Raw genomic sequence first — 18364 nt, forward strand, 5'->3', positions numbered from 1 at the left:
TAGAAGAGCAAAGGAACCAAGGGTGGGGAGTTTGGAGCTGTGTCTTGAAGGACAGTTCCCTGTCAAATTTTTGGATTCAGAAATTGTACTTGCATGAAGGCCAAGGGTATAGGTTGGCTGTCCACTTTCAAAATAGATTCTGCTGGAAAACCAGCATGGGTAAAGGGGACTTCTCCAGCTGAGGTCTATTAGAAAATCTTACACCTTGTCTGAATTCTCTCGGATCTTCTAACAGAGGCCTTGGTTGTGAACAGCTTGATCAACTTCAGGGTGGAGAATAGAAAGAGAGCTACCAGAATTTTCAGACAGGTTATCTACATATCTGGCATATGCAAGCTTCATTTTGTTTTATTATGCTATAAAACAGTACTGGAGTCTTTACCTGACCTTGATTTACAATAAAAAAGGCCCTCCTTCCTCCTTCCTTACTTTATCTTGAGAGATACCCGCATTGGGAAGGGGCAAAACAGGCAAGCCCTTCCTGTTTTTTCCACCAAGCATTCATTCTTTAAAATCCCTTTCCCCGTTATGTACATACCAAGAAACTAAATATCTTAACCTACTCTGATTCAGGAGACTCACAAATTAGAAACTGTCCCCACAGATCTCTTCCCATACTATCTCTAGGCACATAAGTGTTTGTTTGTTAGAATAGTGTTGTTACATCACACATGCCCCATCCAAGAATTATACAAGGCGCTGGTTTCCATTATCAACATTCTTTAAAAATACAACTATGGAATATCGCTCAAGACAAGTTAGCAACCACTGTGCCAAGACAGGAAACAGAAGCACTAGTTCTTTAGACAGGGGCCTTGCAGGTGGTACCCTACTATGACCTGGATTAGGCCTCCAGATAAATCCTGGGAGGTGCAACCATGGAGGGCTGGAGTCAGTCTACTAAACATTACCCTCTAAACTGCCTTTAATGCACATGGTCCATCTTAATGTCTCCTTCCTCGTTGAGATTACTTTTAAAGCTTCGGAAGTTGACTAGAGCCAGCATAATCCCAGTAAATAGAGTATTAACAACTATGTCTTTGTTAGGTTACTAGAAAAACTAGACACACAAGATGAGTGTATGAAAATTAGGTGCCCATTTAACCTTTTGACCACATGTCTCTGACCTCTCTGGAAAAGCTAAATGGAGTTGGATATTGCACTTCATGCATTCTTGGTCCTGGTCACTAAAAGGGAATGAGGTATCACCTGGTCAGTTATTAGAATTATGGGCCGGAGTCACGGATACAAATCTCTAATTCCAGGCACTTCTCTTCCATTGTATCACTTCTTTAGAAGCCTCATCTTGGCCTCCCTTCCATGCAATCTGCCCAGCTGTTAATTTGACAAAGTATACTGCCCACCCAGTTCAAAATTAGCTAACATTTGAGTGTTTGAGTGCTAGGCAATATGCCAAGCACATTCTCTTGTTTAATCCTTACAACCCTCAGGGCTAATGTAATTAATGACAGTTTACAGATGAGTTAACTTAAGGCACAAATGTTACTGTACAGAATTCCATCAAGCAGGGTCCACAGAGGGCTCAGATCCCTGGGCTGTCTTCTTCCAACTCTCACCAGTAAAAAGTATAAAAAATTTTATCTGATAATATGATATGCCCTAACTCAGGCTGGTGACTTAGAAAACCTGCATATTTCCAAATTGTAAAGATTCTTTTTTTTAATTTCTCGGTCCAGATGTATTGCCCATGCCCAGTGACACTTTCATTAAACTGAATAAGGAAAGCTGTAATTTCCAGAACTTAGTGATATTTGTTATGTTGAATTGTGGCTCACTGCATTGTGAAGTTCCTGCACTGAACTGAAAGCAAGCAGTTAGCTCTTCAAACTTCTATGGGAGAGAGAAGCAGAAGACAAGAGGGTTGGGAATGGGTGTTACACGGACCATGCTGGAGTAAGTGTAACATCTGCAGCTCCTCTTGATGTAACTGAACATTCTGAAACATATCTGAATTAAGAACATGGCTGAAGGTGGGGGGTGGGGAACAAAACCCTTCCTTGTAGCCAGGGGTAAAGAATTCATATCTGAAATGGGAGGCAAGGCCATCTACTGTGAGAACAGGAGAAGAGAGGTGAGAGAAGCTTGAGGAGCATGATTTTGTAAATTAACCGTGAGGAAGACTGGGAAAGAATGGTTACATAAAAAAACAGTTGCACAGAGTTTCTGCTAGTTCCGTTGAATCAGAGGTTTGTTTACAGTGGTGCCAGTTGGCAGATGTATGTGATTTTCTTCAATAATGCTCAGATCAGATGTGGAAGTGGAGAAAGCAGATGGCTGGGCTGCTTCCAGGCTGGGTGTGTGCAGGGGAGATGCTACAGAAAGCAACCGGTGACAATGGTATTGGATGTAGGCAATGCACTGACTGAAAAGATATGCTGAAAAGTTGGCTATGGAAGGAAACCACAAGGGAACGAGTAGGGACTGGGATTTTGATGAGTAAAAGGAAACAATAGAGAGACACGAAGAAGAGAGACATGTAAGCATGAGGTTGTATAATGGGATTTCAAAATTCAGAAGTGGAGAAGTTCTGGAGCAACGACAAGTCTAAGTTGCAGCTATGGGAGAGCAGCAGAGAAGAGTTAAAATCAAGTAAAAAGTTTGGAGGTTATAGTGGCATTAAAGACAGATCATTCATTCATTTTTTTTCATTCATTCACTTTTATGTAGCTCTTACCAGCATAATTTTATTTCTTCAAAAGAGTGAGAATGGAGCATGTAAATTCTTAGCAAATGTAGTGAAGGTCCTGAAGTACAGAAAACAGGAAAGGGTCCACAAAGATGTCCTCAATCTCACACAGGTAGTTCTGTCTGTGAGAGTAAGAGGAGTCTGGAAGGTGCCAAGACCACAATGATCTCTGCTGTGGACAGTGTGAAAGAACAAGCAGGCTCCACCTGTGAGGGCTGCAGAGGTTTAGAGGCCTGGAGAATGTGGTCTTTAGTAAGAAAAGGAAGTGTGAGTGCTTTAAAGAGGCTACTAGATGATACACCTTACGAGGTACTGAAGCTAAACTGAAAAGTGAATGGACTTTATAAAGCAATCTGAATCATAGGGCTAGAATTTGGGTAAAATGTCATGCAAAACAAGGTATATGAGTTACCAACATATTAAAGCTACATGTGCATAAAGATTCTATGATGCCTGTATTTTATTCCATGTTGAGTGTGAAACCTAAACCAAGGGAGAGTAAAAGAGAAGTCAAGTGTGTCAAAAGTCCTAGAGATCATCATAACTATTGAGAACAGAAAAGAACTAGACATGACAATTAGGTCACTGCTAACCTTGGAAGAGGTTAACTTTTCACTGTGACTTTCAAGGAATTTGACATGAATGTAAAGTATTCTGGTGCTCACCAGTCCAGAGCTTTCACAGATGTCAATGCTCAACAAGTCATAGAAGGTAGCTATTTATAGCTACATAAATCTAGCCATTTTTCAAGGGCTTAATTGCCACATGTAATTACTGGCACTATATTGGATAGCACAAGTACAATCCATCATCACAGAAAATTCTATAGGACAGTGCTGTTCTAGACAAAATCCATGGTGTAGATGTAACTGGGAAGAAAAACTTAAAAGCATCTGGCTCTCAGGGTACCTGGTGGCTCAGTTGGTTGAGCATGACTTGATATTGGCTTTATCATGATTTCATGGTTCCTGGGATGGAGCCTTGTGTTGGGTTCTGTCCAGATAGCATGGAGCCTACTTGAGATTCTCTTTCCCTCTGTCTCTCAAAATAAAGTGTTTTTATCCTATTGATTTCTAAAAGAGCATGTATACCTCATAACTGGGAATTTCTTTTGAATTAGTTTTAGGATCATTTACATTATGTATGAATCACCAGATGCACTTACTGAGTATAACTGTTCTAGAAGACAGCAGGTACTCAAGTATCTCTGTCAACATAGGCTTCTGTTGATGTAGGAGGCACAGAAGTAAATCAGCCCCCTGGACTCCATGTCTTCCCATATTGATCTAGAATTCTTATAAGCTAAATGGCTAGACTGTTTCTGAATACCACTAACTTCTGCAGTTATCAAGGTGTTACAAAGGTGTTACCTCTGATTACAGTAGGCCTTCTTTTGCTTTCCCAAATTGTGTCCTGACTTCTTTGCTTACTTACATTTTTCCAATGATTGAAAGTAAGATTAAATGACAAATTGCTTTGCCAGGCCTTAACAAGCTATCTAATCATCCCCATCATCTTTGAAACCATTGACAGACAAGGCCTCTTCCCAGTTTCCTTATTGTCTCAGAGATAGCTTGTCAGTTTCTTTCACTGAGAATTTCACCACCTCCATAAAATGGCCAGGGTCTCTCTAATTGCTAGGGCATGGACCATGTATGAAATAACTTGTACAAAAATTATAGTCACACACCACAAAACTGTGACCAGAAGCATGTTGTTTTATCCACGTATGAAAGTCTGAGGGTTCATTCTGGCCAAAGAAACTCTAAGGATGAATCACTGAAGTGTTGTTCTAGTTCAGACTGTCCTAGAGGAATAAGTACACAATCTAATACTATTAGTAACACTGCTCCATCAGCACTTAGGGCTGTTGTACTTAAATTCTGGCATCAGTCATTAAATCAAGCACATTAGAAAAATCATGATCTGTGATTTTGTTTTTAATTATCTTAAGCCTTATCACATAATTTACAAATTTGTGCTGATGATATATCTCCTCTACTTTAACCCTTCTAACGAGTTAGCAAAAGCACCATTACCAATCATACATATATGGTAATTCCACAGTTGTTATTTTTGAATAGCTATTTAGAAGACAATCCTGAATTATAACTTAGTAAAGAATTCACAGGCCAAATCTGCTGCTATAACTTATCACACTGAATTTTAAAAGCATCTGACCTTACAGATCTATAAAACGTGAGAAGTGTTACTATTGTTTATTTAATATTATACATAAACCACACTAAAATGCCTTTCATTAAGCAAAAGGCAACATTTTAAATGCAGGGAATTTTAATTAAATTGGCATAGTTAAGACTAAAAAGATAAAGTGGACATTGCCAGCTTATCTTCAGCCCTTGCCTTTAACAGGCTAACACAACTTTTGAAACACAGCTGAGTCTTGCTGTTCTGATACAGTGAAGGGATTTCCTCAGTATTTAAATATATTAATATAACCAGTTATATAAATCTAAATATAAAACCAATCTCCTGTAAGTTTAGAGATGGCATTTACCATCTCTGTGAAAAGCTCAACAATCTAATCAATTCCAATCATATTCAAAGGGGAAAAGAGTGACAGCACTTGCTGAACCAGAATTACTATCAAAGGTCAAAAAGTGAATCATATTCATTTAACCACAAGCCAATCTTATTTAAATCAGGACTGTCCAAAAGAAATATTCTATCAGCCATTCATGATCTGAATTCTGGTGTATGTGATCAATTTAAATATGGTACACATAAAAAAAGTCATGAGACATTTTTGTTTTGTAATAAATAAGGCAACAGCCAACTATTACTCCATAGTAGCTTTTTTGAGATAAGCTATCAAGTCTGCTCTTTCCCCTGGCTTCTTAATGCCAGCGAAGATCATTTTTGTTCCAGGGATGTACTTCTTGGGATTCTCCAAATACTCCATCAGTGTCTCCTCTCCCCAGGTGATGCCTAAACAAGGAGGAATGTAAGTTAAGTATTTTACACTCCTGATGAAGGTCTTACCGTTGGTTATATTCATGCAATTTGTGCTTCTGTAATTTTACAACTGTCCCGCCTTACCTTTGTTCTTGTTGGCATCCGTGTAAGAAAACCCAGGGGCTTGGCCTGTCTTTCGCCCAAATAAACCGTGGAGATTTGGCCCAGTCTTGTGCTTGCCTCCCTTTTCCACAGTATGGCACTGGGCACACTTCTGAACAAAAATCTTCTTGCCCTTCTCAACATCACCCATTTTTAAATCTAAAAACGAGAGACTCAATTACTTATTTCCTTCAAGTAAAAGTCCCATGGAAATCAGTGATCACTCTGGACACTTACTCATCCACTGCGAATCTGAATCTATGATATGATATTGAGCACCAGGGTAAATCCCATTTTACTTATTGGTACACTTGCAACAGACTCTGTAGTACCAAAAACACTAGGTGGAAGGAGAACTTCCTTAAAAACACATTAAAACCTAAGTAAGCAAAGAGGGAACCTAGTTCAAAACCATTTCAAAAGTTGAGGTCAAGGTCACAAAAAGTCACAAATCTGAATACGTTGAAAACCATGATTACATTAAACCCAAACTACCGAAATTTCAACTTTTAATAAAGCCTAGTTATTTATTCATACTACAGTTTGAAGCCACGTCTCAGGAGAGATCAAAATATATTTAAAAAAAAATAGAAATCCTGGTTGATTCGGCCTGCTCAGGTCACTATAAACTGCCTTGCTGTTGTGAGTGGGAGGGCAGCAGGGGGCTGAGGTCTCGCAAGGAACCCCGCTTTGGGATCTCTGAAAGCGACCACGAGGTCACCCAATCAGGCAGGTTTCAAGGAGACTGATGAAACTTAACTTCCCGAGATGCTTAGGAAGGTTAAGGGGAGAAGCGACAGATAACCAAGAAGAAAAATGACCCCTTTTTGGAGGAGCAGTTTTTCCCTCTCCACGAAGAACGTGAGGCGCTGCGCACCGTCCCGCCCTCATCCCGGGAAGTCCTGTCGGTCGCGTCTACAACCCTCAGCCCCGACTACGCGAGCTGGGGTCTCCGTCGGATCCGCAACCAAGTCGCCTTGGGCTTTCAGAGTCCTGACTGAGCCCATTCCCGCACTTAGCTGGGATTCCACCCCATTTCAAGCCGTAGCCCACCGGGGTCTGGCTGGCCAAAGTCCGGGGTCTTCACTTCTGGGCCTACTGACCCCGCGTGGGCCCCACTCGCAGAACCCGGGCAATGACCTCGGCCCCGCCCGCATACCTACCAACGCAATTGCGTGCTCCTACGGCTGCGCTTCCCGCCCGCTTCGGCCTTCCCGCTTTGCGCTCACCGTTCTTTGGTTGCGCGCGAAAAGAAAGTGCCCGCTCTCAAGCCGGACGTCCAGCTGTCTCAGTCCAAGGACGCGCCGGTCCGCGCCTAAGTACCGGTGTTGGTGCAACCGAACTCGCTCTGCCCCCTCGCGGCCCGAGTGCGGCTGCGCCGCCTGATACGCAGTGATGTCTCCGCGCCTCATTGGCTTCGGTCTCCGGGGCCTGCGCCAACGACCTGCGCGTTTGCGGGCTAGCAGGGTAAGGTGTACCGCGAGCGTGCCCTTCTGCTCAAGGCCTCTCTTGCCGGCAATTACGACAGGCCACTGGAAGTACGACATCGAGGCGGTGCCAGGAAGGGCTGACGTCACCGTTCGGCCTGTGTGTGCCTGCGGGTGCCCCGGGGAGGGTGGAGCGGAGTCGCGTGGTGGACTGAGGGCGTTATCCTGCTAAGGTAACTGCTCTTGTGCTCGTTGACGTAATGCGCCTTGAGGGGGGCGTTTTGCCTGCCCAGAGGGGAACGCCCCAAATCTGTTGTACGTAGAGGTCTCCTGGCTACCATCTTTTCAGCTGGCGACCTTTACCCAGCGTCTGTCGTGGTTCCACGGCTGGCGCCAGCCGCACCCACAAAGAATACCCTGGAACCGGAGTTATGAGAGTTGGACCCGAGCTCCTGACGTGTTCTTGTTTCGCCTCCATTCTGATACTTTGAGTCATCTTTCAGATATCCCCTTAATGGATGCCCCAAGACCGAGGAATGGGGCAGGTGCAGCAGCTGCGGCAAAAACTAGATTGTAGCTCTGGCCCCTCACCTGCCTGTTTGCTCTCTGCCAACACCCGTCTCTCCCTCGCGTCCATGTGCAGAACAAGGAGGATGTTCAGGCAACATTGGGAAGTAACAATTTTTACATGGTTAGAGAATTCTTGGAAATCTACGGCGGATTTGCATCTCATTTAACCTAGGGTTGAATGTCATGTTCAGATAAGATACGGGGCTGGAGTCACATTAGAAATGCAGGTTTGATAACCCAGTTTCCAGTTATCATACTTTTCCTTTCGAACTAGCTCCCCTTCCTGTCATGCTCAATTATATCACTGGGAAATTTCTTCTGGACTCCCGTGGCCCCCGAGTTCTGAATGATTTTTTCCAACTTTCTCATATTCTAGCACTGCCATATTCATTCAGTCATGTGTTTGTTGAGTGCATATTATGTACCTGGAGTAAATCATTGAGGACTCTCTGGTGGAGCTTACATTCCAGCAATCTTCTTCCTGCTCCCAATTTAAGCAATAGGTGCTAGATTACCTTACATTCCTTCCCAACCACTGATACTGTGATTTCTGCTCCAGAGCACGCATCTCCCTGTAGAACTGGATTTTTTTTTTATTGTTTTCTGTGTCCTGACTTCCAGTTCCCCCTCTCTCTAATTGCACACACTACTGCTCCAGAAGTGTGCTATGAAACAGCAGAAATCACACTTACTCAAGATCATTTGTGGCTTTTGGAAGGGACCAAGATAGTGATCATTTAGGTTTACTCCTGAAGTAGGGTCATTTAGCTAACCAAGTATTTATTTACTTATTTTAAATAATCTTTTTTTTTTAAGATTTTATTAAGTAATGTCTACACCCAACATGGGGCTTGAACTCACAACCTTGAGATCAAGAGCTGCATGCTCTACCAGTTGAGCCAGCCAGGCACCCCATGGCTAACCAAGTTTTTAAAAGACCAAACTTAACAACACCTTGCAAATTCAGAACACCTGTTCTTTTGAAGCCAAGTACTGATAGCGTCACCCATATTCCTCCAAGGAATGTGTGGTCCTTAAATAGGTATAGTCCTATCAAAATCTGTTTTGTTCATGGCATCAGAAGTTATTAGTCTTTGTTTGTAGAAGAGTTAACTCATGGAGCATATTGTGCTGCTACCGCAGATCATATAGATGTAGCATTAAATCAGTTGGCTAAATGAATTGATGTCATTTAAAATTTATTCCTATGAAGGGGAGAATGGAAAGCAAAGTTCTTAGTACTTTTAATTAAGGACATTGTAGATAAAGAGCCTTGTTTTTGAATGTAATGGGAAGATGAGGAAAAAGAAAGAACAAAAGTAAACACTTGGCACATTGCTGTAGTAAAGCAGATATCGTAAATTATGTGTTATAATATTTATGTATTTAGGTTTGGAAGAGACTCATAGTATTTACAGTTTACTCAGGATACCTGAGAGAATTAGTTGGGAACAACAATATTTTGCACTTGTTCTCTGTTATATTCATATGTTATATCTGTTCAGTCTATCTCCCTCTTATCCCGTATAGTGGCTGGTAAGGAGTATAACTATTACAAAGCAAATGCCGTAGCTTTTTCCTTCCAGCAATAGAATGGATGGCATACTTTTAAAATCCCTCCTGATGAAAAAGATCTAATAGGATACCACCCTCCCCCAAATCGAAACATATACGAGGTCGCAAGAAAGAAAGGGAAATCTCCTGGTTGGAGGCGGGGCTGAGGTGGGGAACAAGCACTGAAAAGGAATGTGATAAGCTTAAGCTCACTTTAGGACCACCTTAGGGACTTTTGCTGAAGTAAAAGAGCTTTAGGCTTTAGGAGCAGCTCAGCAGAATGAGAGTAAAGCTCATAAAATGTGACAGTAGGGGGGATGGAGAGGTAAGGTTGGCTGAGACCCCTGCATAATGTTGAAACACTTGAACCTAAAGGATAAAATACAATCTCCCTGGAAAAGGGAAGAACCAAGTTAGTCTTGTCCGGCTTGGCCTTAAGTACTGAGTGAGAAGAAGAAGTATCCTCTGTGCATTCATAACCACGGGTCAGCCCTCATGCAGGTTTGATTTTACCCTACCTGCATGGTCTGAGAAACTCTCGCTGAAAAATTAATACAGTAGTCGTGGATGAGCAGTATGTTCTGGTGTCTCACAGAAGAAAACATAAATCTGCAGAGGAATATTTTAACCCAGGCCCTCAGGATTCCGTACTCTTAAGAAGTGCCAAGCATGAGATCATTATGAAAAAAACAACAAAGAGCAAAGTTACACCACAGATGACCATAGGTGTTGGAACTATTAGATGTCACTGGGGAAGTAAAAATCTTACTGAGAAAGATACCTCCTCACATCATCGTATGAGGAAAGAAGACTCGTTCACTGTTGAGTAAGCACAATAAAGTGGTTGTGCGTATGTAGTCCATAAGAAACTACCAAATCAGAATAAAATCTCACACAATTAAGCTAAATTAATTATAATCCTTTTATACCATGCTGTTTTTAGCTAGTATAGAACATGAGGCTTTAGGATCAATAGTAGCCTATTTCCCTTTGGGCAGCACAATTATTGCTTATTATTTGTATTAATGGTGACCCTTTTTCCATAGGAGAACTTATCACAGTTTGTGATCAGATCCTTCTTGGTTGAGGGTTTTTTTTTCACATTCTTTTACTTTAAGTTCACCAGGAGTTGGGGTAGCCATTTGTTGTCCTCATCCAAAAGAATAATAAAACTTATTTTCCTGAGAAACAAATAGTTACACTTACATTAAGCTTCAAGGTGACGCTCTACCTTCCTTCATGTTTACCTACCAAAAAGCATAAAACCCAGACCTCTGAGAGACTCTTTTATACTCTTAAAGGCTAGAATGAGGACTCTGGCCCTTTAGATTTTCATAGGAAACACTCCTAGAAGGGGGAAAGAAGAGAAATGGTCTTATTTTCTTTTAAAAACAAAATAATTTTTATTTACCTTTACAATGTGTAATATGAAATAACATTTAAAATATTTAGACAAAAGCAGGGAACAAAAGCATTTGCAATGAATAAGAGACTATCCAAAACAACCAGGCCGATTTTAAAAAGAGCCAAAGCTGATTTGTAGAAATAAAAATAATAGTCATTGAAATAAACTACATACAATATGATAAGCAAAACATTTATTATCTTACAGCTTCTCTGGAAGCAGCTTATTTGGGTTTTGGCTATGGCTCAGAGTTTGAATTTGTAGTCACACTGTTGAACAGAGATACAGTTATCTGAAGGCTCAAATAGGGCTGGAGAATTCAATTCCAATTCACTTCACATGGTTGTCAGACCTCAGTTCCTTGTTGGTTCTTGGTTAGAGGCCTATGGATGGGACCGCTTACCCCATGGAAGCTTGCTTTCCAGAAACTGAGCTAGAGAAGCTAAGGTAGATGCCAGTCCTTTATAACCTTTTGTAAATCTTAGAAGTGACATACTTGTTTTATTGGTCATTGATTGTGGTACAATGTAAAAGGAGCCTTCAAAAGGGTGTAAATACTAGGCTGCAGGGATCATTGGACACACTATTAGTCGTTAGATATATCGCTATCTGTGTCTGTATATAGAAAATGTATGTGTCTTGGGGCATCTGGGTGGCTCCGTTGGTTAAGTGTCCAACTCTTGGTTTTGGCTTAGGTCATGATCTCACAGTTGTGAGATGGAGCCCTGTGTAGGGCTATGTACTGGGCATGGAGCCTGCTTAAGGTTCTCTATTTCCCTTTCCCTCTGCCCCTCCCCTGCTCCTGCATGCACTCTCTCTCAAAAAAAAAAAAAAAAAAAATTGATATCTACAGTATCAATTCAGGGCTTGCAGAGGTTGTCGAACCTGGTACCTGGTAAACAACCCTAGCTGTAGGTCAGCATTTCAAAGGCCTGCAGCCTGGAAATGAAGGTGAACTGGAAGAAACACTGATCCTACAAGGTCTGTAGCCCGACTTTAGTGGTTGGCCAAGGATACCTCAAATTTTGAACTTGGAATAAGGAATTCTGTTGCCTTCAGGCACCTGGCAGAACCAAATGAAAATTCAGGAAGATTATAATGTCACCCTAAATCTCAAATTCAGGAAGATTATAATGTCACCCTAAATCTCAAATTATTGATTTTTAATGTATGTTTATTTTTGAGAGAGAGGGAGGGGAGGGAGAGAGAGAGGAGAGGGCAGAGAGAGAATCCCAAGCAGGCTCTCCAGAGGCTGATGTGGGGCTTGAATGTACGAACTGTGAGATCATGACCTGAGCTGAAACCAAGAGTCAGAAGCTTAACTGGCTGAGCCACCCAGGCACCCTTACAAATAAAGTTTTTAAAGTGTTCAGCAAAGAAAGAAAGATAATTTTTAACTCCATGATATGAGTGAGAACTAGCAGAAGCAAGAACAAGGTCATAGGGATTCCAGATTTTAAAATTATCAGACTGTAAAATATTTGTGTTCTAAACATAAAAGCCAGGCTTGAATATTTTAGAAGGGAACTGGAAAGTATATATATAAAATAAAATGGCAGATTTGAACAACCTGTCAAATAGAAACTTTAGAACTGAAAAATAATCAAAATGAAGAAGATACCAAGATAACGTATAGTGTACTGTTTAAAAAGAATTTTAATATTTTTTTATTTTGATAGTGAGACAGAACAGGAGCAGGGAAGTGGCAGACAGAAAGGGAGACACAGAATCCGAAGCAGGCTCCAGGCTTTGAGCTGTCAGCACAGAGCCAAACACAGGGCTTGAACCCATGAACCATGACCTGAGCTGAAGTCAGACGCTTAACTGACTGAGCCACCCAGGTGCCCCTGTATAATGTACTTTTAAGTGGAGTCCCAGAAGGAGAGAAGAGAAAATGGGGTAGAAACTATATTTGAGTGAAAGATATCAATCCATAGTTCAAGAATTCCAGTGATTACTAATACAGTAAAAAGAAAAGAAATACAATAACAGTGTAAAAGCAAAATGAGAAAAACACTGACATTCTAAGAACTCTTAGACTGACCACTGAGTTCTCTACAGCTACAGTGGAACTCAGGGAACTGTATACGGATATCTTCAATATACTGGAAGAAAGTAGCTGTCAAATTAAATTCTTCATCTGGCAAAATATCTCTTAGGAAAGAAAGACATTTCAAACAAAAACTGAGTTTGTCACCAGCATATCCACAATGAAGGAAATTCTAAAGGGTGTTCTTTATACAAAAGGAGAATGATTACAGATAAAGAGATCAAAGATGAAGAGAAAAAATAAAGGGCAACAAAATAGATAAATATGTGGTTGAATATAAAGGAACATTGTTCAGGGGTACGTGGGTGGCTCAGTCAGTTGGGCATCTGACTCTTGATTTCAGCTCAGGTCATGATCTCACAGTCATGAGATTGAGCCCAGAGTTGGGCTCCATGCTCAGTGCTGAGTGTGGAGCCTGCTTGGGATTCTTTCTCTCCCTCACCCTCTTCCCCTCCCCTGCTTGTGCACACTTGCATGCATGCGTGCTCTCTCTTTCTCTCAAATAAACAGTAAAAAAAAAAAAAAGAGTCAGACATTTAACCAAATGACCCACCCAGGCACCCCTAGTCCAGAATAGTTTGAAAGGAGGTGTAATTAAATGACATGATCATGAAATATAAAAATTAAAAGACATCTCAACGAAACACTCATAGAAATTCCTTATGAACTTTCATGATAAACAATGTCTAAAATGTGCCTGTTGGCACATTAAATGAGTTGGCTTGCATTTGACGGTTAGCTAGCCTCTTGGTAGACACCTTCCAAAAATGATATTTAGCTTTAGAATAATTGATATCAAGCCATTTGCTATGGTGTCCATGTTTATGTCCCCCCAAATTTCATGTGTTGAAAGCCTAAGGTTTATTAGAAGATGGGACCTTTAGGAGGTGATTAGTTCATGAAGACAGCCCTCATGAATGGGATTAGTGCCCTCATAAAGGAGGCCCCAGAGAGATCCCCTGCCCCTTACACCATGTGAGGTTATAGTGAGAAGATGGCTGCAGGGAAGAAACAGACCCTTCCCATTCACCAAATCTACCAGTGCTATATAACCTCAGACTTCTAGCCTCTAGCACTGTAATAAGTGTTGTTTATAAGCCACCTAGTTTATGGTGTTTTGTTTTAGCAGCCCAAGTAGACTAAGATGCCTTCCTTTCTTGCCACAATTAACTCACCAGTTACTAATTAAAGCCACTGCTAGACCTTCACAATAAAATTTTTTTCCTGCGTAAAAAAATTGGTTATGTTTCTCTATCAGAAGGTTAATGGAAAAGAAACATCCAACTTTGAATGTGTGCATGCAAGGCATTTTGGGTTTCGTTTTTTCTACTGACTTAATTTGTCCACGTTTACGTAAAAAAAAGGGCCCATATATTTAATTTATTAAAGTAATGTAGTTTATAGAACTGCCCATCTCTCAATTCACTGGGCATTTGAATTTTGTCTTTTGTATTTGATGTTTGTACAAACATTTACAAAAGGGGACAATGTTCACATATTTATTTTATTAAGGTACTATAGTTTGTATAGACCTCTGTCAACTACTGGGCATATGAATTTGAAATACTCATTTCTGGAAAACAATGATGTAAACTTTGTCATACACATTGTTTTTCATGATTTTGGAAAATTACCTTGGAGTATAATTTGAAAATGAGATTAAAGACTATAAAATTTTCTGGTTCTAATATTTTATTGCTGAATTGTTAAACTTTTCAGGAAGTAAGAACATCCCCTTTTTATGGGTTCCTCTGACTAGATCCTAACTTAAAATTCCTGAAAACATAAACTTCATAACAAGGTCATTATGGCTTTTCTAGAAAACAGAATCCAACAACATGGAAGAAATTCTGTTAAATTTTTACTTTTCTTGCAAGAGGCTGGGTTTTGAAGGAAAGGATGAAAATCTCAATTATAGAAATAATAGGAATTATAGCCATAGAATTGGTGTTTCATCCCTGAATGCTCCTTATCCCTGAGGTCTTTATGGTCTTCTAGAATTGATTTATGGAAACGTTTTTGTGCACCAGTTTTTGAAAAAGAGTTCTTAAGCCCTAGCAGGTCAGTCTGAGGCTTGGCCACTCCAGCTCTAGGAATCCAACCCAGAATGGGTCTTGTCTCCTCCTTGTTTTCTGTGTTCAAGGTCAGCCTTTCTTCTGGCTTACTTAAAAAATGTTCAAAATCAAAAGCTTCCAAGTCTGGTTTACTTTCTAAAATAGTAGGCTTACTAAAGCTAACAGAGTTTTGACACATAGTACACGGGTCACGTATGGCAGGTTTTAGATGCTCATACTGAATGTAATGGTTTGGGCTATAGCAAGGTATAGGTTGGGGTTTTAATGCCACCTGTCTCCAGTACAAATCTTTTATCTTCTTAGTATCTGTGATTTTTGGAGATATTTTTATGTCGCAAACGTTAGTCAGATCTCTTGTTGGGTAACAAGGTGGGGATGCATAGGTAGATAGCAAACTTTGTTCTTCCTTAATCTTGTCTTCAATTTCCTGTTTTTTATGGGTGACACCTGCCAGTGTGTTATCACTAAGTGCCATCATTTCTGTAGAACTGGGTACAAAGGTATGAAAATTACACAAAACTCTAGGGGTACAATCTGGACAGGAATGTGGTCTCTGCTGGACAACAGCCTCCAGAGGCCGTCGGTTCTGCATCAGTCGAGCAATTCGTCCTGCTAGGGGTCTTGGAGGTTTTAAGACAGGATGGAATTTTTCTTGCTGTAGTGGTGGGATAAAAAGGAGAAAATCAGTTAATAAATCTGGCATTGTAAGGGTATCACCACAAACGGCAGGTCAAATTTGTACCCGTTTTTTTTTTTTTTTTTTAAACTTTTTTTTTCAACGTTTATTTATTTTTGGGACAGAGAGAGACAGAGCATCAACAGGGGAGGAGCAGAGAGAGAGGGAGACACAGAATCAGAAACAGGCTCCAGGCTCTGAGCCATCAGCCCAGAGCCTGACGCGGGGCTTGAACTCACAGACCGCGAGATCGTGACCTGGCTGAAGTCGGACGCTTAACCGACTGCGCCACCCAGGCGCCCCTGTACCCGTTTTCACTGAGTAAATGTAGAATGGGTGTAGGAATGCACATTGCAATGTTTGCTTGCTTATTTATTTATTTATTTACAGACATTGACATTTGGGTCCTGATAAACACATGTTTTTCTCTTCTACTGGTTTTTGCTGATAGGGAAAGGGGATGTTTTCACTTGGCTATGGAAAAATTCCTCTGTGTAGCAACTCTTTGCTTTCAAATGTTCAAAGATATAAAAGAATCACTTGAGCAGAATTTCTGCCATCCCCAACAGATGATGTTGAAGGTTATGTGTGGTTATTTAAATCTCAGTGAAAGCTTTCCAATGCAAGGGTTCTTAAACCTCGGTTGAATCAGAATCAGCTTTGGAGCTGGGGAAAATGAGATTCCTAAGCTTGATCCACTTGAGACTGTGATTCAGAGACTGTGATTCTGCAGTGGAGCTCAGGAATCTGCTTTTTTTTTTTTTTTTTTTAAGTTTATTTATTTATTGAGAGAGAGAGAACAAGAGAGCACAAGCAGGGTGAGGGGCAGAGAGAAAAGGAGAGAGAGAGTATCCTAAGCAGGCTTCACACTGCAGGATGTGGAGCTTGAACTCATGAACTGTGAGATCATGACCTGAGCGGAAACCAAGAGTCAGACGCTTCACTGACTGAGCCACCCAGGTGCTCCAGGAATCTGCTTTTGTAACAAACATCTTGAGTGATGCTGAGACCAGTGATGTGCTGTGCTTAAACAGCAGTCTGCAGGGGGCTTGTTCTATCTGTGCTTTTTGAGATATTTTACAGATATTGTGAATCATGTCTGGTAACTGCAAAAGTAGTGTATTTACAACTTTACTAATAGATATATGTCAGTGGGGGTATAGGAATAAGAGGGAGGAGTTGATTAGAAAGGGGCATGAGGAAACTTTCTGGAATGATGGTAATATTTAATGTATTGATAGGCGTTTGGGTTACAAAGGTGTATGCGTTTGTCAGAACTCAGTGAACATGCACTTAAAATATGTGCAATTTCAGTGAATGTGTATTTTGCCTTAAAAGAAAAGCTGCAACAGATTGAACTCTGTTTAATGATATGCATGCTGATTGTTTAAGGATGAAGTATCCTAGTGTCTGCAGTTTCTCTCAAATGCATAAAACATAATAAAGTGTATTGATGGGTGCCTGAAGAGATGGAAAGATGGATAGATTATGTGATAAAGTAAGTATAGCAAAATGCCGATGGTAGAATCTCGGTGGCGGGTGCATGGATGTTAGTTGTAAAATTATTTCAACGTTCCATAACTGTCAAGATTTTTAAGATAGTATGTTGAAGAAAAACTAACAGAATGGATGGATGGTGATAATGGAATTGATAGCAGAGGCAATAAAAACGAGAATGGTGAGAAAACAGTAACTCGAGTTTGGATGTAGAAAACAAAACGGAGTTAGGAGTGTCTTCTTGGATCCTAATTTTCTCAGAGTTGGAGGAATTTCCATCTATTATTAACAAATCTGTTATAACCTTTAGCTAGTTAGGTTTCAGTAGATACTAGAAGAAACCCCAGCTCTTTAAAATACTTTGTTAAATTTGTCATAAACAAAAAAGTGCGGGGTATATCATATCCTCCTTGGACAGGACCCCTTTATGCAAGAAGCAGTTTTTAGTATCTTTATTTCATTCTACTGTAACAAAATACTTCATACACTTATTACCACTAAAACATGCCTTCCCAGAGTCTGTTATTCATGTCTTAGAAACCAGAAAGAGGCACTAAAACTTACTTTCATTTATTTTTTTAAAGTTATTTATTTTGAGAGAGAGAGAACATGCATGCATGCACAAGTGGGGGAGGGGCAGAGAGTGGATGGGGGGAGAGAGAGACAGAGAGTGAGACAGGGAGAGGGAATCTCAAGCAGGCTCTGTGCTGTTAGTTTGGAACCTGATGCAAAGATCGGACCCATGAACTGTGAGATCGTGACCCGAGCTGAAACCAAGCTGGAAACAACCGACTAAGTGAGCCACCCAGGCACCCCTAAAACTTTTAAACTTAATTTTAGGCATATTTTATCTTATTATTAATAAAAATTTAGTTGATGGTTTACTTGCACAATAATTTTGCATATAATATACTTGGCAAACATTCTTTATATAACTGTACATGTATTTCTTTGTAAAAATGATAAAGCTGCTTCCTGAAGGGCTGGACTCTACAGGGTCAAATCTGTGGAAATCTGGATAGCTGATGAACACACTTGACAATGTTGGAGTACATGTATAGTGCTTTCTAGCCTTAGAGAATATTTGTTGCAAGTGAAAAGTAAAAAAACCCTTCAGTGAATGATAAAGCACAGTCTGTATAACTATTTCAGGTGTTACGATTTTTTTTATCACCTTGGGAAATACCAAAGCTAATGTAAAATAAATGTGTTCAGCTCAGTCTAAATTCTACGGTTTATATCTTTGGAAATACTAATTTTGTTTTAAAAACCGTGTAGCTTTAGAGGATAAAATCTAGGCCCCAAATAAAACAGCATATATGTCT

At 40.4% G+C, this 18364-nt stretch overlaps 2 protein-coding genes and 1 long non-coding RNA gene across 6 annotated transcripts in view; 1 reads left to right on the forward strand and 2 right to left on the reverse strand.

The window, feature by feature from the left end:
- Window positions 1-4629: 4629 nt before the first annotated feature.
- LOC115508997 (cytochrome c) lies at window positions 4630-7119 on the reverse strand. Of its 2 annotated transcripts, none has more exons than XM_030308118.1 (3): window positions 7015-7119; window positions 5768-5944; window positions 4630-5656 (listed from the first exon to the last, which is right to left on the reverse strand). In XM_030308118.1, exons 2-3 carry the CDS (start codon window positions 5934-5936, stop codon window positions 5508-5510), a joined length of 318 nt encoding a protein of 105 aa, XP_030163978.1. In that variant the 5' UTR covers window positions 5937-5944; window positions 7015-7119; the 3' UTR covers window positions 4630-5507. The 2 variants fall into 2 exon arrangements, with proteins under 2 accessions (XP_030163978.1, XP_030163977.1); XM_030308117.1 differs by having other exon boundaries at window positions 6949-7106.
- Window positions 7120-7357: 238 nt separating this feature from the next.
- Window positions 7358-18364, forward strand: part of LOC115509000 — a 57629-nt gene continuing 46622 nt past the window's right edge. For all 3 annotated transcript variants that reach the window (XR_003967180.1, XR_003967182.1, XR_003967181.1), the window contains exon 1: window positions 7358-7445. This is a non-coding gene — a long non-coding RNA (uncharacterized LOC115509000). The remainder of the gene's footprint in view (window positions 7446-18364) is intronic.
- The window catches only part of CA2H7orf31 (chromosome A2 C7orf31 homolog), a 44530-nt gene continuing 40452 nt past the window's right edge, over window positions 14287-18364 (reverse strand). Inside the window, exon 9 of the mRNA XM_030308120.1 lies at window positions 14287-15521. Within this exon, the coding sequence (XP_030163980.1) occupies window positions 14700-15521 (822 nt within the window). The 3' untranslated portion in view covers window positions 14287-14699. The remainder of the gene's footprint in view (window positions 15522-18364) is intronic.

This window comes from Lynx canadensis, chromosome A2, assembly GCF_007474595.2.
Source record: "Lynx canadensis isolate LIC74 chromosome A2, mLynCan4.pri.v2, whole genome shotgun sequence".
Lineage (NCBI taxonomy): Eukaryota > Metazoa > Chordata > Mammalia > Carnivora > Felidae > Lynx > Lynx canadensis.

What these genes read in the sequence shown, in the direction of transcription:
- LOC115508997 (XM_030308118.1), bottom strand. Translation starts at nt 5,936, where the DNA reads ATGGGTGATGTTGAGAAGGGCAAGAAGATTTTTGTTCAGAAGTGTGCC. An exon ending in GGATGCCAACAAGAACAAAG is followed by an intron (nt 5,657 to 5,767) that starts GTAAGGCGGGAC and finishes CTCCTTGTTTAG; the next exon opens with GCATCACCTGGGGAGAGGAG.